Here is a 25,248-nt window from a genome sequence, read left to right on the forward strand (position 1 = left end):
TGTTTGATTGGTCTCGCTAGTGGATCCAAGTTTAGGTGGTGCTCGGCAAGTTCCCTGGGTACTCCTGGCATGTCAGCTGGACACCATGCGAAGATTTTCCGGTGCTCACGGAGGAACTCGACGAGCGCGCTTTCCTATGCGATATCCATGTCGTTTGCGATAGATGTCGTCTTTTTCGGGTCTGTCGGGTGAATCTGCACCTCTTTTGAATTTTTCTCGATCTTGAAAGTTGATTCTTTGTTTGGCCTTCCAACGTCCGGGCAGTACGTCGTAATCAGTCATGCTTTTTGACGCCAAGTACTCAGCTTGCATCCCGAAAGTTTCTGACAACCGGTGGAAATCCTTGTCGCACTTATCGGCTAAGGCAAAGCTTCCTTTTACTGTGATTGGTCCCTTTGGTCCAGGCATCCTCCACAACAGGTATGTATAGTGTGGCACCGCCATAAATCTAGCATATGCTGGTCGTCCCAACAGAGCGTGATGCTGCGACGGAAAATCCACGACTTCAAATTCGAGCCTCTCGATTCTATAATTTTCTCGGGTCCCAAACTGAACGTCGAGATTGATCTTTCCCAATGGATAACTTGGTTTCTCCGGTGTGATGCCGTGGAACCTTGTGTCTGTTGGTTTCAAGTTTGCTAAGGATATGTTCATCTTCCTCAATGTATCTGCATACATAAGGTTCAAGCTGCTGCCGCCGTCTATGAACACTCGAGAGACATCAAATCCCGCGATAACCGCTTGGCGAGAATAAGTGCTGACTGCCCTGGTCGAGGAACTTGCTGCGGATGATCTGCTATTGTGAAGCCGATATCTTGTCCTGACCAATTAAGGTACTCAACTGTTGGTGGAGGCATTTTCTCTGCCATAAACACCTGTCGTGAGATTACTTTCTGAGCTCTATTGGACGGCCTTCCCTTCTGAATCATCGACACTGCTCCATTGGAGTTAGGATCAACATAAGGTGGTGGTGCAGGTGCTGCCGCTATTCTGAGCTGATGCCGATTGTCGTCTGTAATCGCGGGAGGAGGCGGCAAGTGAATCTCGCTTCTGGGTTCTCGAGGATTTCTCTGTGCTGCCCGCGCGTTAGCGTTTACGCATACCGCAACATTGCCTGAAAATTTCGACAGTCTTTCTGCAAGTGCCCTGACTGTCTTTTACCGTTGCTGTCGAGGAAAAAGTGCATCTGGCACGGTCCATTCATCATCTCTTCAGGGGACACGAAAGGTCTTGGAAACCTAGGCCCGCTACTTTGCCTGTTGCGTGAATCATCCCTATTATCACCTCGCTGTTCATTGCTTCTCTGGTAATCATCTCTGTTGCTTCCTCCTGTATTTGTCCGAAAACCTGCCGAAATTTGTCCTGGAGCGTCGTAGTTCTGGTACTGCCGAGGAAATCTTCGCCTCGGTTGATAGTTTCGACCACGGTCCTCCTCTGGCGACCTGTGCCGTTTGTTGTGGACAGCGTCTTCTCCATCTTCCCATTTATTTGTTATCTCCATTAACGCGGATACTGTCTTTGGATTGGTCCTTCCCAAATCCTCGACAAAATCTCCACGCCTGACTCCTGCGACAAACGCATCTATCGCTCTCTCGTCAGATATATTTTCTGCTAAATTTTTGATGATATTCCACCTTTGGATGTACTTTCTCATTGGCTCATCTGGCTTTTGTCGACATGCTCTCAATTCCTCTAACGACGCGGGTTTTTTGCACGTGGATCTGAAGTTCTTGACGATCACATCCTCGAAACTTTCCCAGCTGTCGATAGATCCTGGAGTGAGTTTCTTTATCCACGATCGTGCGGCTCCACTCAAATGCACCTGAATGCTTTGCATGGCTGTTGCCCTAGTTCCTCCCGTGAGCTTCACTGTCTCCAGATAGTCGACTAGCCAATCCTCTGGATCTTGAAGGCCGTCGAACTTTTTGAAATTGTCGGGTAGCTTGAATCCTGAAGGGACTCGAGTTTTTCGGACTCTCCTCGTGAAGCATGGCAAGCCGCACATATCTTCGTCGTTAAGCTCCGGAGATTGCCGATGATCCCTTCTGTTTTGTCGTGCTCTGTCGACTCTTGCTTGTGCTGCCGTATCTCTTGCTCCACTTGGTCCTTCAGGGGCTGCCGCCGTTGCTGCTGCAGGTCGTGGACTATTTTGCCTTGCTGTTCCTTCGGGAGGCGTTGAAACGAACGCTGTCCCCATAGCTCCAACTCCTGCTATCGCCATATTGTATAGTGTTTCCCTTGGATCACCTGGAGGTGGTTTAGACGCGAGGATAAAAGCTTGTGTCGCCATATACCCAGCTTCTGGTGTCTTAGGGATAATGTTTCCTCTTGTGTCTATCGACATAAAGGACATGTCGAGGTTTTGAACCAAGTGCTCTCTTTCTGCTTCGGGTATGTGTTGTAACCTTGATCTTCCTCTGTTCCGAGCCTCCCTGTGGCTATCACCCGAAGTTCTAGATTGTCGACTCAGATCTGCCCTTCTCCTGCTGGATGCGAAGCCGCTTCCTTTCTCTGTTCAACTCAGGCTCATCTGTTTTTCCAATTCCCTCGCAGCTCTTGCGAGCCTATATTGATATGCTTGCAATTCTTCTGGTGTGGCTGTGGTAGCCATTGGTTCTGTGCCGTTCATAGCTCTCGCGGCTCTGTCCCACGCTGCTTGTGAAAGTTGAACTCTATCTCGCGGCTCTGGGCCGACGTATTTGTTGCCCAGGCCTTGTCGCAGATTGGAGGGATCGACGTATGGATTTCCCAGACTGTCGAAAGCCTCAGATGTCTCTTCTTGATCTTCAATGGCGTAAATCTGATGATACTTTGTACTCAGATCTACGTTGGGTTTGGTGACATCATCGTTGAGATTGATGAAGACCTTGCCCACTATGATAGATTTGTCGATGAAGTCGTAACTGTCGACATCGCTTGAGCCATCGCTTATATATGAGTCCGCAGATGACTCAAACGACATGTCGTTGAAGATCTTGGCGAGTTTCTCTCTTGTTCTGGTGCTGACGTAACGTGTCGCCGAGGTTTCTTCTTCTCCTGACTCGGTTGACGACGCATAGCTTGAAAAATCGGAATCGACCTTCGACGATCCCGACGAAATCGGAACCTCGACACGATACGATCCTTCCTTCTCGATGCGAAAGTGAAACCTTCCGAACGTCATCTCCATGGGCTCCGCCAGATACGCATATGCATCCAAACGGGAGGGTGGGTGAGGAACAAAATCGACAAGACCAGCAGCGATCTGTTTACCTCGATCCATTGTGTTGCTTGCAGTTGACGATGTCGAAGATCTTGAGCGTGCCATCGAGATCAGATCCTTACGCCTCTAGTTCCCACAGACGGCGCCAATTGACAAGGTATCAATTTGTCAATGCCTATGGATTGTAGGCTAGGGTTTAGTTGGAAGTAGAGGGTAAGTAGATCTCGAAGGTTTCAGCCGAAAAGTACTCGACGATTATGAAAACTAGGGTTTGTAGACAATGATTCGATTCTTTCTTCGTCCCTCGACTCCCCCTTTATATAGGAGGTGGAGCCGAGGGATTCGTGCTATACAAGTTACAGAGTCCGGGACGGTTTCTAACTCATCCCGCCAGATTACAGATAACACTTCCTATTACAACTCTTGACTTTCCTCGATATATCTTGGGCTCCCGAATCTTCTTATTCTTCGGGTGGTGGGCCTTCAGTAAACCCCGGGTACTATCTTCGGCAGGCCCATTTGGGATGCCTATGTCAGTCGGCCACCTCAGGATCTTCAACAAAAGGCACCAAGGGAAATGCCAACACATCAACCACATCATCAGGTTCAAACGCAGACGCCTCAAGCCTGGAATGCTCAACCGAAAGAGGGACAGAAGCTTCAACAAAAAACTCAGCCAAGCCAAAACCCTCAACGTCAATAGAGATTGGGCTCTGTGGACCCTCAGGGGAAGCAACCTTGTCATCAACCGCATCCGGCGGAAAAGGAGCAAGACCGGAGCAACCCTCAAGAGGCTGACGAAAGACGTCGAAGCCAAGAGGAGACGAGTCGCAGGGACGGCGGACAGGCGAGAAGGGGCCGTAGAACTCCAAGAGCTCAGCGTCCCCCAACCTAGCATCTGAAGCGCTGATAGGGGCACACCCAACACCACCTGTGGCAGCCTCTTCCACACGCTCCCAACTTCCGACAGCATGCGCTAACCAAAGCTTGATTGCAGAAGCCTCGTCCCGCAGAGGCCAAGTTACCTCCTCGATGCGGTCCGAAACAAGCTGGAGGAGCTCCATGCGCAGAGAAGCAAACTGGGCCTGCAGGTCGGATTCCCGATCGGCATCGACAGAGGCATCCCCACCAACTCCAGGAGGGGACGATGGCGGCATCAATGCACATGGCGGTGAATGGCGCGCAACCTCGTCCCAGCTCCGAGCCTGGGCAGGGCGAGGAGAACCAACCGAAGGGGAGCAGCTTCGCGGGGTAGGAGAGCGGCCGACAGGAGAGCGACGACGGCAGTTGCGCTCCCGGTGACCCGGACGACGGCAGCGAATGCAGCGGAAGGGTTCCCGACAGGTGCCGACATGGTGGCGACGCTCAAGGCAGCGGAAACACCGCCCGCGAGCCCACCTCTTGAAGGCGAGGCTCCGTTCCAGAGCTTCCCCCCACGGAGATGGCGACGGCAAGGCTCGTCCGGAGCGACGACCTGAACCCACTTGCTGCCAGCCCTCCTCTACACACAGGGGCGCGACAGCGGCAGGGGGCGAAGTCACCGCAGGAGCAGGGGGGGGGGGGGGGGGGGGCGCGGGAGCAGGAGAGGAGCTGCCTCTGCTCGGAGGAGAAGACCGTCGGCCTAAACGGAGAAGGCGGGAGGGCACTTGGCGGCGGCGGCGGATGAAGAGGAGCATGGGGCGCGGCACATTGATGCACAATCATGAACGCCGTTGTTCCATCTATGCTCACACTCAAGGAGGCAAGTATACAGGAACCATCGCCTAGTAGGATTTTAGCAGGGGCATGCATGACGGAAGTATATAATGTCGCCGGTGAAGGGGTGAAGGAACAAGATCATGGAGGTGTCAGCTAAGAGCGGGAGTCAGACAGGACCCAAGAATCCGGTGGAGAGGTTGAAGAAGCATTTCTTGCAATCTCCAGGATGGACGCCGGGCAATCTCCAGCGTTATCCTGGTGTCGCGCAGCAATTTTGCGTGGCAAAATATACCAACGCTCTCAAGTAGTGTCCTACCATCAGGGATACAGAAGTGAACGTGCAAACAATTTGTTAACAAGTACAGGAAAAACTCATATTGAAACTTTCTGTTAGATATGATTTGAGTATCGATTCCGAATCATAAAGCATCACTTATTCATAAATAGTAACCCAACAAAGTCGGTATATCCAAATCATGAGTACACATTGTTGTCCAATTATGTGTGTCACAGTGTCTCAAACTCGTTCGCACTTGCTATTAATACAAGATTCCATGACACAACCACTGGGACTCTACTGCCTTAAGCTTTGCAAAATATATTGCCCATACAGGTCCCTGTCATAACCCAAAATAACTGAAGTGTCAATGCAAATCAAATGATAACTTGACCATCACTTTTGTAACAAACAAAAACAAAAAATCATCATAGGGATCAGCGCAAAATTGAACTTACATGGAATACTGAATGGCCTCGATAGCAGTGGTCGCAGGTAAGAATGCGTCAACAGCAACTTCCTTATTCTCGTTCTTCTTGTCTAAAAGTTGGCACTAAGGATGCGAACAAATGGCACTAAGGATACTCTACTATAGCATGTAAAAAGGAAACAATAAATTGAATTATGCAGGATACAGTCCTCAAAGAAGCGTTTGATCTCCTGGAGGCGATGAGGAGACAGCTCACTGATGTCATTGTAGTGACGGTATTCAGGATCATCAGCACAAACTGCTATAATCTTGTCATCCTTTTCACCCTAATCACAGCCAAATGTTACCCTCAGATAAAGAAGTAACGTTCATTTCCCTAAACCATAACACGACTGAACAAGGAATACCTGGTCAATCATGGGCATAAGGCCAATTGCTCTAGCTCGGAGGAAGGAACCAGGAACAACAGGTTCCTGTGGGAGATAAAATTATGTAATTATCATCACAGAACAACATGATTCCATAATATTCAATACTGCAACCTCAAATAACTTGTGCTCGTGACAAAATGAAAAATACAAGGGTACCAGTCCAAGAGTGCAAGTTCGTCATTCTTAGACACCATGTTAATTATGCCCATAGTTATCAACAACATCAACATCAAAGCCTTTTTCCCAAGAAATATTAATTATGCCCCATAGTTATCCAGTTAAACAATAAGACATTTACCGTTCCACAGCATGACTTAACAATGTATAAGTGCGTACCCCACACATCAACAAAGAAGGGGTAAAGTAAGATTTACCTGCATCAAGACCAAAACATCCAGTGGGTCATTGTCTTCACACAGAGTCCTTGGAACGAAACCATAGTTATGTGGATATACAACTGATGAGTATAGGATTCGATCAACCTGGAAAGGTATGTAACACATTACACTTTTAGACAGAGGAAAAAAAAGTCCAACTAAAAGTGCAGGTGTAGTATGCAGGTCAATGTTATATAGCACATAGTAGGAGATGTACATTATGCTGATCATTGCTTTTCATTCCTTACAGAAATAGATTAAAATTGAAAATATCATGTTGATCTTGAAAAAGAAAGCGATAGTCAACTTGCAAGCGATCTTACGAACAGAACATATACCTTAATCAGCCCAGTTTTCTTGTCAAGCTCATATTTTACTTTGCTTCCCTTTGTGATCTCAACAACCTGCCGTGTTACATACAGAGAAACTTTATTTAAACATAATTTGCATGGATTGTCCGGGACCAAGTATCGATAAAGCTTTTAGGTTCGACCACCCAAACTACTTTTTTATTGCTGACAATCAACCTTTTGCCAACAGAGTGACATATCCAGATGTTGCAGAATAATGGCAATCATGTTCAATGCATAAAATTGTTTCTATAGAAAAATGAATGAATAGACTAAAATCACTTCTCTTTTGATTTGAAGGATACGAATTCCTAAGGCAACCATTGGTCTACTTTAGAGGGGAATTTTTTTATCAGGATTAGAATCCTGGCTTGAATTTGTCCAGCAGAAATTCAAGAGTTCCAGAAGAATCAACTTTAGAAGAGGCATGCTGAAGCTAGTGATACCATGGTATTAACAGATAGTGCACACTCGACGAGAGAGTATCTAGTGCTACAGCCTATTTGGCTGCTACCAGTTTCCAGGAGCAACAGGGCCGTTCGATTAAATTGGATGGATATGATTGAATCTCGTACAGACTTCCTTCCAATGAGCACATAATTTGCATCTGGACCCCCAAATATTTGCTTTTTCTGGCAGTAACAGCATAATTTCGTTCAAGGCTTGGTCCTCATGACAATAAAAGTGTAGGAGCCAGACGTAGATCTTCACCGAAGATTAGCAAAATCTTCTCATAGAAGTCAGTTCTTTCTTCACCATGCTTTCACGAAATCTCCAAAGCAACCAGCAGATCCATAACTCAATTGTTGTAAAGGGGTGTTTGGGAGGCCATGGCAGCAGATTCACAAGCTACATGTGCCAGCGGCTGCTACAGAACCAACGGAAGACTCAAATCGAGCCGGAAGAGGAGAGAATTGCGGTGCTGTGGTGAGCTGCAGCCGAATCACGACGCCACGCTAACCCATAGATGAAGATTTGGGGAGAATTTGTGCCCTCACGAGCATAAAGGATTTGGGGAGAGCATGAGAGTTGAACCCAACAACTCAGTCCCGCTCTACTCTGCAAGAGAAAATTCAACTCGGGTGTAGAATGCAAATGTTACAGACAGAGAGTCATAGAGCAACCTGCTAAGATCCTATCCATCCAATTGAATTGAACGGCTCATGTCCCTGGAAACTGGTAGCAGCCAAATAGGCTGTAGCACTAGATACTCTCTCCACACTCGACACCAGGATCTCAAGCCTAAAAGATTATGATAAACCGAGGCCAGTAAAAAAACACTGAGAACCGTTCACGTACTTAAAATTAAAAGTGATGTTCCCAAATAGGCTAAATATCAATTGACATCTATTTTGCCAACCACTGAAGGTTCCAGGTATGGGAAGCATCAATGATGACTGTGTTGGGCGATGTTACGATTCAGTTACCTCGTTACCAAACATGATACTGATTACTCCATGAGTTAGAGCTAAATATATCTACCATGCTATTTGTATTGCGGATATAATATGTCTATCATGACACTGATTACTTTCTTGTAGGATGTGAAGAACCATTGGAATGAAACGAACCAGTATATCATTTAAAGGCTGTAGCAGGTTCCTATAATAGTAACATTAGGAGTTCAACTACTTGTCTTGCTTTAATCTACTAAATACAGTTCATAAATGGCATAGCTGTGTGGAACCTTGTACTAGGTAAAATAAAATTGGCCATCATGTGTTTCACAAGTACACAAATAAACTGCTAAATCGAAACTAAACTACACCTTACTGAGACCTTACACAAAGACGGCAGCAACAGCATCAAGTAATGCGTAAGCACTAAAAAGTAAACAGAGCTAGAGCTATATGACAAGATAAATCATCATTTCCCAATTCCCGTTGCCCCATTCGAACCCAAAGCTCCAGACTAATAATTTGATTAGCCACAACATCAGAATCTCTTAAAATCTCACAAAGATGTTTGATGGACAAGGCAAAGATGGCACTTACAACATTGAACACAGTGGGAGCCTCAGGGCCTGCATGCAGAACCAAACTCAATCAGCATGCTTATCTGTACAAGGTATTTGGTAAAGCTAGAACAGGAAATGAAGAAAGTCTTCTTCCTCACCAATCTCCAGATCATGCCATGGATGCGCGGCTACGGATCTCCTCGACAGAGATGACAGGATCCTCTCATTGAGCTTCGGGGTGGGGCGCCTCCCCTGCTCAGCGGCGCTCGGTGAATCCTCTTCACTCATCCTCCTACCAAAAGGAACCACAAATCAAAAAATTCCACATGACAAACCGAACCCAACATGTTCTGTTTTGACTAATTCTCAAACCATCCAGTGAAATCCATATTATATAGATATTTTTGTCTACTCAAAGTGAACAACACCAAGTGGAGTGACACACCCTTGCCCTTGTGACAAGCAGCTAACAGGAAAGGAACATGCAGTAGTATTTTTTTTTTCATTTGTTCTTGTGAGGAAATGAACAGGCAGTCCCTGATCCAACCGATCCTAGGTTCATAACTAACTACGGTTGGGTCGATTCTCCGCGTCACCTTAATCGTCCATAAGAACACGGACAGACCGAAATCAGGACAAATCAAATTAGAGCTTTCCATCGATCGACGAGAAAGGAAGCTAAGATTTGGATCAAAAGAACTCAGGTCCGGAGAAGGGATCACCTGCGAAGGGTTGGAGACGGCCGGGCGGACGGCGGTGGAAGGAGGGGGAAGGAAGAGACCGAATCAAGCCGATTGATTGCTTGACTCCTCTGGTTGGCAGGTTCACTCTGGAGCAGGCGCTTAAAAGGGAAATGAGTGAATGCTGATTATTTTTGTTTTTCAGTTAGCACCCCGCTTTAATTATTTCAATAACAGATCAGCCCCTGGGTATCTCATGTAGTCCTTCCGTCTTAGTATCAAAGTTATCTTAGATTTGCTAAAAAAATAAATGTATATCTAGACACTATCTAGTACGTAGATATATTTAAAATTTAAATAAACTTAAAACAAGTTTCATAAGATAGAGGAAGTACTACTGTTGCGGTCAGAAACCCACCGGCGAGCAGCGACGGGCAACACAGGAGAGCCGGGAGCAACTTAGGGCTGCGGCTGGCCCTGGTCCCTCCGAGCGACGGCCCGCAAAGACTCCGGCACGCACGTCCGATGCTGGTGCAAGGGCGTGCCACCTGACCTATACCTGGTCAGGAAGGTGATGGAGATGCCTCGCTTAGTTTCCTGCATGGCATACACGTAAACATTAAATACGAGTCTCGATCGGCTCTCAGGTTGTCCTGTGAATCGGCTCAAGGAGCCGATCCACCCATGATTCGCACAAGGTGTACGAATATATGGTGGTCCTGCTTGATCAAGATAAAGCTAAAACGATCTACGACGATTTGGGGTTTTCACCGCATAATCGGATCATCCTACTCGTGATTGGGCCTCGCGGTCACGCACGGTGATCGTAAGCCGATCCTAGACAAGGCCTAAAAACCAACACGAGGTTGATCCCCGGAACGTCCTGTCTAGGGCTAGCAAACTACACCCTACGCGTCGCTGGATCCTCCAACCCTTTGTAAGGCCTAACTATGCAGATATTAAACTAATCCTTGAAGAACAAGGAGCAACCATAACGGATCGGATCTACTAAATAATGATCAAGCGGAGTGCCGCCCCTACACCTAAGATAGGTGTAAGGGCGGCTAGATGTCTAAGGGTTGCACTACGACAGCATATGATACGAAGAACAATGCTAACCCTAACACATCTAAGATAACTACGTTGCTCGCCATCAAAAAGGCTTCAGTACGAGCAACGCATAAACAGCGAATAAACTTGTACTGCCTAGATCGCAAGATGCGATCTAGGCAGCATGATGCTTACCCGGAAGAAACCCTTGAGACAAGGGAGTTGGCGATGCGCCTAGATTGATTTGTGGTGAACGTGATTGTTGTTTATTTCATAAACCCTAGATACATATTTATAGTCCGTAGACTTTCTAACGTGAGAATAATCCCCACCGTGCACGAAACAAACTCTAACTAACCGACACGTATCCTACTATATTACAGATACACGGGCAAACTAGCCCAAACTTTGCATAACAGGCCGATTCACGTATTTCTTCCATGTATATTCTTCAAGTCCATCTTGATCGCGGCCCACCTCTGACTCGGTCAAATTCTGGTGATAACACATGCCCCCCTGGTTTTGGAATTGATAATTCCAAAATCACTACCTTTTTCTTCGTCGGGTCATGTCGTGGCAGAACCGTCGCAGTATCCTTCATCATGATGCCTTGCCTTCTCAACTTCTCCGCGTGACCTGGCAGTTTTTTTTTTGAGGCACCACTTCCTCGGAAACTGCTGTGGCATTGAATTTCCACTATATCCCCTTTTATTTAACCGCTCCAAACAGTTTACTTCCGCATCCCCTTCGCATTAGCACTCCAAAAGCCCTCCTGCGCCACCATGTCTTCTTCCTTCTCTACCTCATCGGATCTTTCCACCCAGTCCTCCTCTTCCCGCGAGCCGACGCCGGAGCAGAACCCGGAGGAGGTCCATGCGGGCAACACCCGCCGTGCCATCGAGGCCGGGGAGGAATCCAGCCATGATTTCTCCGTCTGGTCTAAGGACGACAAGTCCTTGACCGACGGGGAAAGTGACCTCCGCTTCCTCTCCGACGGGGAAACGGAGGAGGAGAGCGATGACGATCGCTTCTCCTGTGACGACTTCACATCTCCCGAGGAGGAGGAGGAGGAGAAGGAGGAGGAGGAGGAGGAGGAGGATGACACCTCCTCCGACGAGCCGCCGGCCAAGCGCTTCTGCCCCTGGCCGGGGAACCTCAGCGACTTCGACAGCGACGACGACGACGCTGACGAGGAGGACGAGGACAACGAAGGCCCGGTCGGCGGCCGCTGGAGCGGCGACGACGAGCCCGCCGGGAGTAGCGCCGACAGCGGCGACGATGGCGACGACGAGGGCAGCGACGGCCCGTAGATAGGACCTTTAGCATAGGATCAGTAGTAGTAGATGGGGCAATGTATCCCCTAGCACTTCCTTTTGAGAGCAATCAGCTCTTTATGTAAGAAATCTTGCTTATCAATGAAGAACTTCTCCCAATTTGATTTTGCCGATTTCCCTTGAGCTTAATTTAGCCGATTTCCCCTCATACTGATTTTGCCGATTTGTCCCCTTAGCCAATGCTTAATGAGCCGATAGCAACACATCGGTCCTTCATAAACCATCCTTCAATTCTTCAGCTGATGTCCTTGAGATCTGGTGGATACTGTAGAGTTTTCAAGAGAGCCCTTAAATTTCTCGCACCAGCTCCATCGATCCTCTTCTGCGAGCACTCATCATTTTGTGAAGAAGGTCGCGACGAAGGACCAGCCGATGACACTCCAATCGGCTTCTAAAAAACAGAGCATCTACCAGGCTAGCTGCCCCCCGAGCCTCAGTCATGGCGAGAATATTGGTGAGGATGCACAGATCAGACCAAGGGCTTTGAACTCAGGTAACTCTGAGGCAGCCACCATGTCGAACCAGCCGAACTTGCCCCCATCGATTGCCTCTTCCTCCGTTGAAAGCCGATATTGTAGACGAAACACCAACGGCTTAACGAGCAAAAGGCCGTCTTGCACGCCAGAGCTGACTTCTGACAGTACTGCTGCAATCGGCTCATTGCAGCTGAGGAAGCTCTCATTGTTTGCCCCCTCGAGGAAGTAGAGGACTTGATGAAAATCCGCGTCTTGAACACGCAGCAGGTAGATCCTGTGTAATTGTACTAGAGTCGATGGCTGTGCATCGGCTTTGTTTCTTAGTTCTAAAGTCGATGTCCGTGCATCGGCTATATATCGTGATGCTGATTTTTTTTTACTGGCCGATTTTTCTATCGGCCCCCAATATTTCACTGCACACATGTTCATCTGCACATGTTCATCTGATTAGATGCCCCCCGAGCCGAATCTGTCAGGTAACTGCAGATATCGGCTCTGTAGCTTAGCCAAGGCATTGTATTTGCACGTCGGCTCCGGTAGGACCAATGTTGATTTTTCCTAACTCATCAGCCGACGTAAAACCGCTGCCCAGTAGATCGATGTTGAACACAAGCAGAACATGTGGTGAGGATAATTTTGGCCGATTGCTGGAATCGGCCTCCATATTGAATCGCTCAATGAAGGTTTTGTAATGTTCCTTCATAGATCTTTGGGGCCGATCCCAAGGATCGGCTTCGCCACATTTGCTCATCGGTTTGTTCTTGCTACACGGTCAGGCCGGTGGATAAGACCAGCCTAACCCTGTCCTTCGTCACGTCGATGCGCTCGCAGTCGTCCAAATTGATACCTGAGAGTGGCTCTTGGCCTGCTGTTTCCCAAGCGTTCATGCCGGCCGTTGAAATATCGGCTGAGTCATCGGCCTGGACGACCTCTACCTCATCTCCATCCCACTGTATTACGCATTGGTGCATCGTGGAGGGAATGCAACAGTTGGCGTGGATCCAATCTCTTCCTAGCAGCACAGCATAGGTGCTCTTGCTATCGACGATGAAGAACGTCGTAGGGATGGTTTTCCTTCCTACGGTCAGATCCACGTTCAGAACACCTTGTGCGTCAGACGCTTGGCCGTTGAAATCGCTCAATGTCACATTGGTCTTGATCAGATCCGAGCTAGAGCGTCCCAACCGACGTAGCATAGATTATGGCATAATGTTGACTGCCGCTCCGGTGTCCACCAGCATCTTATTGACAGGCCTCCCATCGATATAACCTCGCAAGTACAGGGCCTTCAGATGTCTGTAGCTTCTTTCTCGTGGCTTCTCAAAGATAACCGGCCGTGGGCCGCAGTCAAGTTGTGCCACAGGTGCCTCGTCTAATCCTGGAGCACTGAACTCCGTAGGAAGGATGAACACCATGTTTGTGCCAGCCGATGTTTCATCATCGGCTTTGCTTTGCTTGGGGCACCACTCCATTTTTTGTGGTCGACCCTCTTCATCCAGGGTTCGCTGTATTTTCGCGGCCAGATCAGGCCGCGCCTTCCTTAGCGTGTGCAGGTATAACCTTTCGGCTTCCTCCAAGCCGCGCAGTCGCTAAACCCTACGCTTTTGGGAACGGCTGAGTCCATCAGGGCACCACCTTGGCCGGTGGTACCTGTCTTCTTCTTCTTCATCATCTTCTTCCAAATCCTCGAGATCTTCCACCCGAGGGGACTCAGCGTGTTTGCTTCGAGGTGGGAGAGGCCCTAGACGTTTGAACACGGACACGTTAGCTGCATCCTTCCTCTTCTGTCTACATTACGTGCAGGCAGTTGCCGATTGTAGGCAATCGGCTCATTCCTGAATCCCAGCAGTGTCTGAAGAAGGGGCAGTCCCAGTGCCTATCCTCGTCGTCTTGCTTCCTCGATTCTTCCTTGGCACGGCGCTCGTACTCCTCCTCATCGCGATCATGCCGACGATGTCTCCTGGCGTCCTTAGCCAGACGGTCTCTATCATCATCGTCGCTGGATCGTCGGCGTCGGCTATATTGACTCACGTACTTGTTGAGGAGGTGATCGGAGAGAGGTCGCTGATATCTTACATTTTTTACTTCTCCCTCTGTGATGTAGCGCTTGCCATCGTGACGGAGCCGATCGCGTGGAGCGGCCTCCTCTGTGTCCTTGCTACGAGAGCAGCTGCCCTCGTCTCCGTCCTTGCCAGAGTGGTGTCCAGGTCCTACCATGTTGATGTTGAACGAGAATCCTGGCTGGCAACCTTCAGGGTAAGTGCACTCCACCATGTTAACGGCGGGGAAGGGGTGGGTGTCGACCTTCATGGCGTACTGGTTAAAAATCAGACGTCCTTGTTCTATCGCCATTTGGATCTGCTGACGCCACACCCTGCAGTCGTTGGTGGTATGGGAGAACGAGTTATGCCATTTGCAGTATGGCTTTCCGTTCAGCTCCTGTACCGTGGGGATTTTGAGGCCTTCGGGTAACTTCAACTGCTTCTCCTTGAGTAAGAGGTCGAAGATTTGCTCAGTTTTAGTCACGTCAAAGTCAAACCCTCTGGGCGGACCTAGTGGCTTAACCCATTTGCAGGACACGGGGGTTGCCCCCCGAGTCCATTCAGCCACTGCTACTTCTTGATCTCCCGCAGAACCTTCGTCTTCATCTGCCTCAACCAGGACTACCGCACGCTTGAATTTGTCCTGGTACAAGTCCGGGTGGCGCTGTTCATATAACGACAGTTTTTGAACCATGTGCGCCAGTGAAGGGTAGTTCGCTTTGGGAGGCCATGTCCTTGATTGGTGATGCAAGGCCCACCACTGCCAACTCGACTGCTTCCTTTTCAGTCACACGAGCCGAATAACATCGGTTTCTTAGATTTCTGAAGCGCTGGACGTATTCTGCCACAGTTTCTCCACGCTTCTGACGTATTTGTGCTAGATCGGCAAGGCCAGACTCGGAAGCCTCTGAGTGATACTGCATGTGGAACTGTTCTTCCAACTGTTTCCAAGTCCGGATCGAGTCTGGTGGCAACGAAGTGTACCACCCGAAAGCCGATCCTGTGAGGGACTGTGCGAAGAACCTCACCCGTAGCTCATCTGCTGCTGAGATCGTGCCCAGCTGTGCCAAGTATCGGCTCACATGCTCGATGGAGCTGGAACCATCTGATCCATTGAACTTGGAGAAATCAGGGAGCCGATACTTGGGTGGTAGTGGGATCAATTCGTACTCGTTGGGGTACGGCTTGGAATAGCCGATTGTCCTCCTTTTCGGCACCATGCCGAACTGGTCTCTCAGTATGGTACTGATTTGATCCGCGGTGCTGGCTGCAGGAGTCGAACTCTGAAGATTCGCCGGAGTGGCATACTTAGCCAGCCATGCTTGCTTTTCCATCTACGAGCCAAGCTGCAGGAGCTGAGCTACGGAGGTTTGTTGGAGTGGCGTACTTAGCTAGCCACGTACGCTTCTCAAGATCTGTCGCTGAAGTTCCTCCATGCTTTTCCGAAGTCCCTCTTTGTTGCGGCCTGGTTTGTGAGCCTTGATTACCGCAGTCTGGCACATATGTGCACGTGTACCCGTGAGGGATCTCCTTAGGCGCCTCGTGCAAGAACTGGTAGTCACTAGGGTCACCACAGATCTTGTAGACGACGAATGCCGGTGAATTCGGCACTTCTGGTGCTGCCAACGCGAATGGCAGCGGTGGACGGGACTGGAGTGGCATCTCTCCTTGGTATGTCCCGAGAGCTGGTCCTGACGGAGAGTACTGGTGCCTCATGATCTCCTGGATCACCCGAAGAGCAACACGCTCCAAAGTGTTCACCAGGTTCTCAGAGTGGCGGTGCAGCGAGTGAGCCACCATGTAGTTAATCTCCTGACGCAGGGACCTGGTGCGTTCTTCTGACGGGGCGGACAGGTCTATTCCATCGAGCGCACCTTCAGGCGAGAACCCTTTCCACCTGACGCCATGGGAACGGGTTCTGTGAAAAGAGCCGATGAGGTCGGCTTCGAGGATCGCTTTGACCTCGTCGTACTTCTTCTTGAGCTCCTCGGTCAAATCCTCGTACGTGACTGGGGTGCCGTCCGCCATCTCAGATGTAGATGGCGATGTGGTTGATGTCGAAGATTGTCCCACCGGGCGTGCCAGAATGTGTTGCGGTCAGAAACCCACCGGCGAGCAGCGACGGGCAACACAGGAGAGCCGGGAGCAACTTAGGGCTACGTCTGGCCCTGGTCCCTCCGAGCGACGGCCCGCAAAGACTCCGGCACGCACGTCCGATGCTGGTGCAAGGGCGTGCCACCTGACCTATACCTGGTCAGGAAGGTGATGGAGATGCCTCGCTTAGTTTTCTGCATGGCATACACGTAAACATTAAATACGAGCCTCGATCGGCTCTCAGGTTGTCCTGTGAATCGGCTCAAGGAGCCGATCCACCCATGATTCGCACAAGGTGTACGAATATATGGTGGTCCTGCTTGATCAAGATAAAGCTAAAACGATCTACGACGATTTGGGGTTTTCACCGCATAATCGGATCATCCTACTCGTGATTGGGCCTCGCGGTCACGCACGGTGATCGTAAGCCGATCCTAGACAAGGCCTAAAAACCAACACGAGGTTGATCCCCGGAACATCCTGTCTAGGGCTAGCAAACTACACCCTACGCGTCGCTGGATCCTCCAACCCTTTATAAGGCCTAACTATGCAGATATTAAACTAATCCTTGAAGAACAAAGAGCAACCATAACGGATCGGATCTACTAAATAATGATCAAGCGGAGTGCCGCCCCTACACCTAAGATAGGTGTAAGGGCGGCTAGATGTCTAAGGGTTGCACTACGACAGCATATGATACGAAGAACAATGCTAACCCTAACACATCTAAGATAACTACGTTGCTCGCCATCAAAAAGGCTTCAGTACGAGCAACGCATAAACAGCGAATAAACTTGTACTGCCTAGATCGCAAGGGCAGCATGATGCTTACCCGGAAGAAACCCTCGAGACAAGGGAGTTGGCGATGCGCCTAGATTGATTTGTGGTGAACGTGATTGTTGTTTATTTCATAAACCCTAGATACATATTTATAGTCCGTAGACTTTCTAACGTGGGAATAATCCCCACCGTGCACGAAACAAACTCTAACTAACCGACACGTATCCTACTATATTACATATACACGGGCAAACTAGCCCAAACTTTGCATAACAGGCCGATTCACGTATTTCTTCCATGTATATTCTTCAAGTCCATCTTGATCGCGGCCCACCTCTGACTCGGTCAAATTCTGGTGATAACAACTACTTTATAGGCCGTCCATATTAATATGTATAGTAGGTGGGAATAATATTGAAGTGCCACTCTTATGTTTTGTTTTTGAAAAATAAGAGCAAAAAGTTTGGCAAAGTAAAGGAGAGCCAAGAGGGTGAGAAATGATCATTTCCATCTCAATGAACAAAACACACACATTCTTTTGTCAATCTAAGCTGCCACTTGCAATACAATAATGAGCATCCTGCAATTTGCAACTCATATGGCTCTGTATTAAAGAAGAATGACAAAGTTCTATAAATCGAAAGAGCCCAAACCGGGTAAAAGATGTACTCCCTCCGTTTAAAAAAAATTGCTTAATTTTTTAGATATAGATGTATCTATAACTAAAAAAATACACATATATATATACCTTCACATTTAGATAAAATCGAGTAGCTTTTACTTATGTACATAGTATGTACGCAGAGATCAATTAATTCACTTGTAATCTACATTTTGTACTACTCATGAAGCCTCGGAGGATGCAGGAGCAATATATAGTACTACCTCTACCTATAAAATAATACTGCAAGTTTATTTAATTTTAGTTTTATCTAGACATTTTTTTAAAATATAGATACATCTAAATTTTAATTGAATTTTTAAAATTCTTTTATAGACATAAGAAATAGTAGGTAGATTTATGAAAAGGGGAGGAAAAGACAAAGGAGCGTGTCTCACGCATCGGTATAGGGCTTAGAGCATCTCCAACAGGCGCTCTAAATTTGGCGCTGTAAAATCACTTTACAGCGCGCTTCATCCATGTTTTGCGCGTGAGGGCATATTCACCTCCAACAGAAACTCTAAATCTTGAAGCTGCAAAAATCCGTAGTTGTTTCTCAGCGCGCTTTTTCCGACGCGGTAGATATAGTGCACGACATAGCACTTTTGCCTCAAGCTGTATTTTACAGCGCCGGTTACACCACCTGTTGGAGCATCACTTTGCGTCCACGCGCTAAACCAGTTACTTTTTGGATACAACGCTGGATAGAGCGCCTGTTGGAGATGCTCTTACAGCACTGCCATTTCGTGTCTACTCTGTTCACTCTTTTGGCTGTTTTCATCTTCTTTTAAGGTAAAACGAAATGACTAATTAGTTTACTGTTCTTTCAACTCAGTCCAGTTGTAGAAGAAGTTATGTTTTGCGCTTCCTTTCGTTTCATTATTTTTGTTGCCGATTTAAATGTATCTAGATATGTTGGAAATGTAAATATGTTCTCCCCTCCATATGCTCCACTAGTAGAAAAGAGGGTTTTAGTTTTTTGCTCCAAAGAGCATTAGCACCGGATTTGGCACGAACCGGTGCTAAAGGGATCATTAGCACCAGTTTGTGCAGTCTGGACGTCCAGGGACCAGTCACGGCATTAGCACCGGTCCGTGTGGGACCTTTAGCACCGGTTCGTAACCCGCGTGGATCGCCTTTTTTAACTCTGTAAAATAGAAAAGAAAATAATAGAAAATTTTAAAAATAAAATCTTTTGAGATTCCTGTATGTTACGCAACCTACTATTAGGGAAAATTAACAAATTTCAATTTCATTTTTTTGCATAAATAGTTTAGAAAAAGGTAAAATGGCATTAACGTTTGCCTACGATGTCGGAAAAAAGCGTATAATATATCAAAATTATTGTGGGAAAGAATTACATCCGAATTCACCCGGGTTTACCCAGTTCGCCAATTTTTAGATTCTCAAAATTACAAATTAAAATATGAAAGCAGGAAGATTTTAGTTTTTTGCTAGAAATTTAGGATTTTATATATATTTTTATTTTTAAAATTAAAATTAATAATTGCGTCCTACATAAAGATTACCATTACTTTTCAGGTTTAGCAAATTATAAAATTTTCAAATTTTCAGGTTTTAGGTTTGGCAAAAAAATAAAAATAATTAAAAATTGAAAATAATTAAAAATAGGGATTTTCTATTTTCGTGCCCTCGGGTTCTTAGTTGTGCTCAGTTTTCCCCAGCTGCTTAGTTTTTCCTCAGTTTTCCTCAAGCCCTTGTGTGAAACCATCATACGTGTTGTAACGGCCGGTTACTCGACGGTTGACCGTTATCTTCTCACTAGTGGGGCCACGTAGAGCCCGCAAAGACACGTCAGACCATCCATCTTTGTTTGACCGAAGCATCGTTGTATCCCTGACCAAAACGCGAACGAATGAGGCTTCGGTATATCGAATGACAAGTGGGGCCATGACGCTGATACAAGGGGCAATACACGGGTAGGATTAGATTTTTAAACGGAGCTCTACAGCGATGGCACGGAGGAGCTGGCCTGCGGGGTGCCGAGATGAGATTGACGTCCACAAAGAACTGCATGAGGCGAGACCAGACGCATTAGATAGATATGAACTAGACGCGTTTAACCATGCAAAGAAGAGAAGAAATGGCCGAGGACATCGACGACTACCTCAAAACTTTGACTGACCGTGTCGGACACGAACATGAGCAATGTAGAGAAAACTAGTGTCTCTCCTTTCTGGCGTGTATAGATGGGTGCTAGGAGAGTGTGGTGGCGAAGGGAAAGACCTCGCGGTGGTCTGTGGTGTCCAGCATAGCGGGACGGCGTGGCTGTGCCCACAGCGGCGTGCATGCATGTTCGGCATTGGCATCAGCATGTACGTTCGGCATTGACCTCGGCGGTATCTCTGGTGTGTCAGTGATCGAATGAGGGGGCGGGATTGAGGGTGCATCCCAACGGTGACCTAGCAGTGGCGGCGAGCATAGCCGTTCTGACCATGCTGATATCGGTATCGGTATCGTTTGGAGGCTGTGGTGCTCCAATCAAGGTGGGATTTGTTTCTTGTACGCCAAAATGAATTTGAAACAAGTTTCATGTTGAAGGTTAGGTAACGAAAGTTTGTAACTAAAACCAACTAAAAATTATACTAGCGCCATGGTGAGGTTCTTTTTGATAGAGTTATACGGTTCGGCAAACTTTTTTTTGACACTTTTTAGATATTCCTTGTTGTTACACGTATGGCATCATGTATGGCAAATTTGGGGTCATTTGGAGATGTTCAAAAAAATCACTTTGCTTAAGCGCGTGTCGTTTCGTCTCACTGAAACCAGCTTTTCTAACAAGGTGGTTTTTTCTACCTTCTCTAAATGACCTCAAATTTCATACAGATGATCTTCTATACATAGATGACCTCAAACAAGGTCGTTTCGTTTTTACATTTTTCGAACTTTTTATTTCCCTTTATAATACCCAATTGATTTTCAGGTCAAAACCTCGAAAAACAGCATCATGTATGTCATCATTTTCACCCTAAATTTCAAATTTTGTGAAACTTTCCCTTTTAGATATTCCTTGTTGTTATAGGTATGGCATCATGTATTCCAAACTTGGTTAGGTCTCACTGAAACCAGCTTTTGTAACAAGTTAGGTTTTTCGACCTTCTCTAAAGGGATTTTTTTCTACCTTCTCTAAATGACCTCAAAAATCATACGGACGATCTTCTATACAAAGATAGGTAGATTGTTTCGTTTTTACATTTTTTTGAAATTTTATTTCCCTTTATAATACCCATTTGATTTTCAGGTCAAAACCTCGAAAGTTAACATAATTAGATGGTGAACCCTCTCAAACTTCAAATACAGAGATAGATAGATTGTTTCGTTTATCATTTTTACCGTGAATAGTAATAGCTACAAGAAATCGGTGATGGTTTATCATTTTTTGCGTGAAAAGTAATGCATACAACAAATCGGTGATGGTTGTCATTTTTTGCGTGAAAATTAATGGCTACAACAAATCGGTGATGATTTATCATTTTTTGCGTGAAAAGTAATGGCTACAACAAATCGGTGATGGTTTATCATTTTTTGCGTGAAAAAGTAATGCCTAAAAGAGTTTATAACTTTTAGCATGTGAAAAATAATACAGATAAACCGCCCTTTAGCATACTTAGAGGGTGGAAGCTAACTGCCGACAGAGAGAGAGAGGGTGGTGGCCCCGATCAGAGAGAGAGGGGTTATCCTGCCCGTTAGATCATACGATCAACGGTCGACGGGCACGATTCGCGTGACATGGGCTAGACCAATCAGGGCAATGTTGCACGTCTGTGAGAATTTGTGAAGGGAGAGGGCAAAACTGAGTAGTATCAAGAAACCAAGGGCACCTGAGTAATAAACAGACTAAGGGATTCAAATATGAGATTTAAAAATGGAAAATACGTGTTTTGTACAATGAAACCCATATTGGCCTACCTCAAACTATTTGCAATACAAATATATATGAGTGTGAGAATTGTGGCCTTATTTAGACAAAGTATGTTCTGGGGAAAGCTGTTTTGGGAAGGGCTTATTGTGGGAAACCATGCACCTTCATAGCTACTAGGTGATTTGAGAAGTGGCAATTTGTAGTAAAACTTGATTTATCTATTATTGTTATGGTTCCCAACGTGGCAGGTCGCGTAAGAAGACTCCATGAGTAAGTGCCACTCTTTTTCGGAATTTTTGGCACATTAAATGATTCATTTAACTAGTTAATCTCATTTGTTGACTCTCTGTTGACCAACCACTTGAGGGTAAAACTAAGTATATTGCACTAGCCAGTATTAGCACTCAAGGGGAAAACTGAGCACACAAAAAATACTAGTATAAGACTCGAGGGTATACCTGAGTATATCTAAATTTCCAGGGTTAGACTCGAGGACGTGTGTTGCGGTGCAGAAGTGGAAGACGTGCAATTGTTGACGCGTAAACGCGGGTCGTGGTGCATAAGTCGAAGACGTGCAATCGTGGACGCGTGTCGCGTTGCAGAAGTCCAAGACGTGCTGACGTGCAACGGTGGACGCGTAGGACGCGGGTCGCATTAACCACCCCTCGCCTTTATAGACGCCTCCTCGCACTATCTGTATCACTCTCACTCGCTCACGCAACGCCGCCTCTCATGTCCCATAATCTTCTCCAAAGCAAAAAAAACCCTCTCCTTCTCCCTCTCCTCTGCCGGCGAGATGGACAAGGAGAATGCGAACCCATCATCCACGACGCCGTCGGCTCCAAACGCAATGCCTCCCTCTTCGACGTCGTCCCCTCAACGGCCATCGCCGCCACCGCCGCTGGTGCATCGGAGGCTGCCGCCGGTGGCGGTCAGATCCCGCCGGGATGGGACACCTATGAGGAGGTGCCGTACATCTCGTCCGGAACCCCTACGACACCTGCATGGATGACCCATGGAACGAGGTAACTACGGTTTGCTTCCTTTTTTGTTCCTCATTTATTTTTGCTAGTGTAGATGGATCTGTAGATGGATGAGTATTGGGTTAGTATTTGCGCCGATTTTATTCCATTTTGTTTTGATCCCTTCTTGATTTCGTTTAAGATTTGGGGTTCGGCCGTTCGATTAATTTATGCAAGTAATAATGGGATCTCAATCAGTTAATTTATGCAAGTAATCATGGGATCTCAATCAGTTATTTTATGCACGAATCAAAAGATATCAACCGTTTAATTTTGCAAATAATCCGGAATGTGTTCAAGTTCAGATCTGGAATCTGTTTCTTTGCCTATGATGAATCGTTGGGCACAAATTTTTACAGGGAAGGTTCAGCAAACCATTGCTGTGTACAAATCTGTTGTGCATGAGCTTTGGTTCGCTAACACCGTCCCTGTAGATATATAATCGTGTCCACTCTAACTGAGGATGCCTCTGTTTTTCCTAACGTTGTTATCATGCACGTTAGTCATCATTGCAACTCATTCACTCATAGTTTCTATTTGATATGGATCAGGTGTCTGGCTGCGACGTCGGCAGCGACGACGAGGACCAGCACACCAAGACTCGGCAGGTGCTGCGGAGACCGCAGGTCGGCCAATACATCTCCTACTTCGCCAAGGGTGTCTACAGGTGCCCCTTCTGCACTAGGAGACTCTACGACACCGACTTCAACTGCCTCCTCACGCATGCCGAGGACATCGGCAAGACCTTCCCCAAGGTCGGCACGACGGTGAACGTCTACTCCTTCCGCGCCAAGCACAAGGCGCTCGGCATGCACCTTCACAACTTCCAGTGGGTGGAGATCGCCGTCGGGCGCATGCCTCCGCTCAAGCCCAAGGTGCCCAAGGGGAGCAACAAGTGGAGGTAGAGCCAGATGGGGTAGGCGGAGTCCTGGACGTGTGCTGTGATTACCCACAAGTATAGGGGATCGCAACAGTCTTCGCGGGAAGTAAAACCCAATTTATTGATTCGACACAAGGGGAGACAAAGAATACTTGAAAGCCTTAACAGCGGAGTTGTCAATTCAGCTGCACCTGGAACAGACTTGCTCGCAAGAGTTTATCAGTAGTAACAGTTTTATAGCAGTAGCAGTAGTGAAATATTAGCAGTAGTGTAACAAAGACAGCAGTAGTGATTATAATAAACATCAGGATTAAAATACTGTAGGCATAGGGATGGATGACGGGCATTGCATGGATGAGAGAAACTCATGTAACAATCAAAGTAGGGCATTTGCAGATCGTAATAAAATGGTATCCAAGTACTAATCAATCAACAGGCATGTGTTCCATATTTAGTCATACGTGCTCGCAATGAGAAACTTGCACAACATCTTTTGTCCTACCAGCCGGTGGCAGCCGGGCCTCTAGGGAATCTACTGGAAATTAAGGTACTCCTTTTCATAGAGCACCGGAGCAAAGCATTAACACTCCGTGAACACATGTGATCCTCATATCACCGCCTTCCCCTCCGGTTGTCCCAATTTCTGTCACTTTGGGGCCTCGGGTTACGGACAACAACATGTGTATACAACTTGCAGGTAAGATCATTAAACAATGAATATCATCATGAAACAATAACATGTTCAGATATGAGATCATGGCACTCGGGCCCTAGTGACAAGCATTAAGCATAACAAGTTGCAACAATATCATAAAAGTACCAATTACGGATACTAGGCACTATGCCCTAACAATCTTATGCTATTACATGACCAATCTCATCCAATCCCTACCATCCCCTTCAGCCTACAGCGGGGGAATTACTCACACATGGATGGGGGAAACATGGCTGGTCGATGGAGAGGCATCGGTGGTGATGATGGCGATGATCTCCTCCAATTCCCCATCCCGGCGAGGTGCCAGAACAAAGTTTCTGGTCCCGAGACGGAGTTTTGCGATGGCGGCGGTGTTCTGGATGGTTTCTGGCGACTTCGACTTCTCGTCTCGCGTTTTTAGATCGAAACCCTTAAATAGTCCAGAGGGGGGCGTCAGAGGCTGGCCGAGGCGGCCTCACCATAGGGCGGCGCGCCCCCCTCCTAGGCCGCGCCGGCCCATGGTGTGGGGGCCGTGGGCCCCCTGGCCTTCCCTTCTGGCTCCATGAATCTTCTGGAAAAATAAGCCCTTTGACATTAATTCCGGGAATTTTCCTGAAAGTTGAGTTTCTGCACAAAAACAAGACACCAGAGCAATTCTGCTGAAAACAGCGTTAGTTCGTGTTAGTTGTATCCAAAATACACAAATTAGAGGCAAAACAATAGCAAAAGTGTTCGGGAAAGTAGATACATTTTGGACGTATCAACTCCCCCCAAGCTTAGCTTATTGCTTGTCCTCAAGCAATTCAGTTAACAACTGAGTGCGATAAAAGAACTTTCACGAACACATTTGTTCATATGATGTAAATATTCTCATGATATGGACAAGTACTTAGGCAATTCATAATAAGATACATGCAAATAAAGTCATCT

At 47.0% G+C, this 25,248-nt stretch overlaps 1 protein-coding gene across 1 annotated transcript; it reads right to left on the reverse strand.

Annotated features, from left to right (window-relative positions):
- Positions 1-5,317: 5,317 nt before the first annotated feature.
- Positions 5,318-9,599, reverse strand: LOC127336655 (soluble inorganic pyrophosphatase). The gene is made up of 9 exons (XM_051363491.2): positions 9,445-9,599; positions 8,881-9,014; positions 8,760-8,788; positions 6,754-6,819; positions 6,413-6,520; positions 6,015-6,080; positions 5,813-5,933; positions 5,636-5,717; positions 5,318-5,517 (listed from the first exon to the last, which is right to left on the reverse strand). The coding sequence occupies exons 2-9, from the start codon at positions 9,008-9,010 to the stop codon at positions 5,475-5,477; spliced, it is 645 nt and encodes a 214-aa protein (XP_051219451.1). The 5' UTR covers positions 9,011-9,014; positions 9,445-9,599; the 3' UTR covers positions 5,318-5,474.
- Between the last annotated feature and the right edge of the window lie 15,649 nt (positions 9,600-25,248).

Source organism: Lolium perenne, chromosome 2 (assembly GCF_019359855.2).
Source record: "Lolium perenne isolate Kyuss_39 chromosome 2, Kyuss_2.0, whole genome shotgun sequence".
NCBI classification, from domain to species: Eukaryota; Viridiplantae; Streptophyta; class Magnoliopsida; order Poales; family Poaceae; genus Lolium; species Lolium perenne.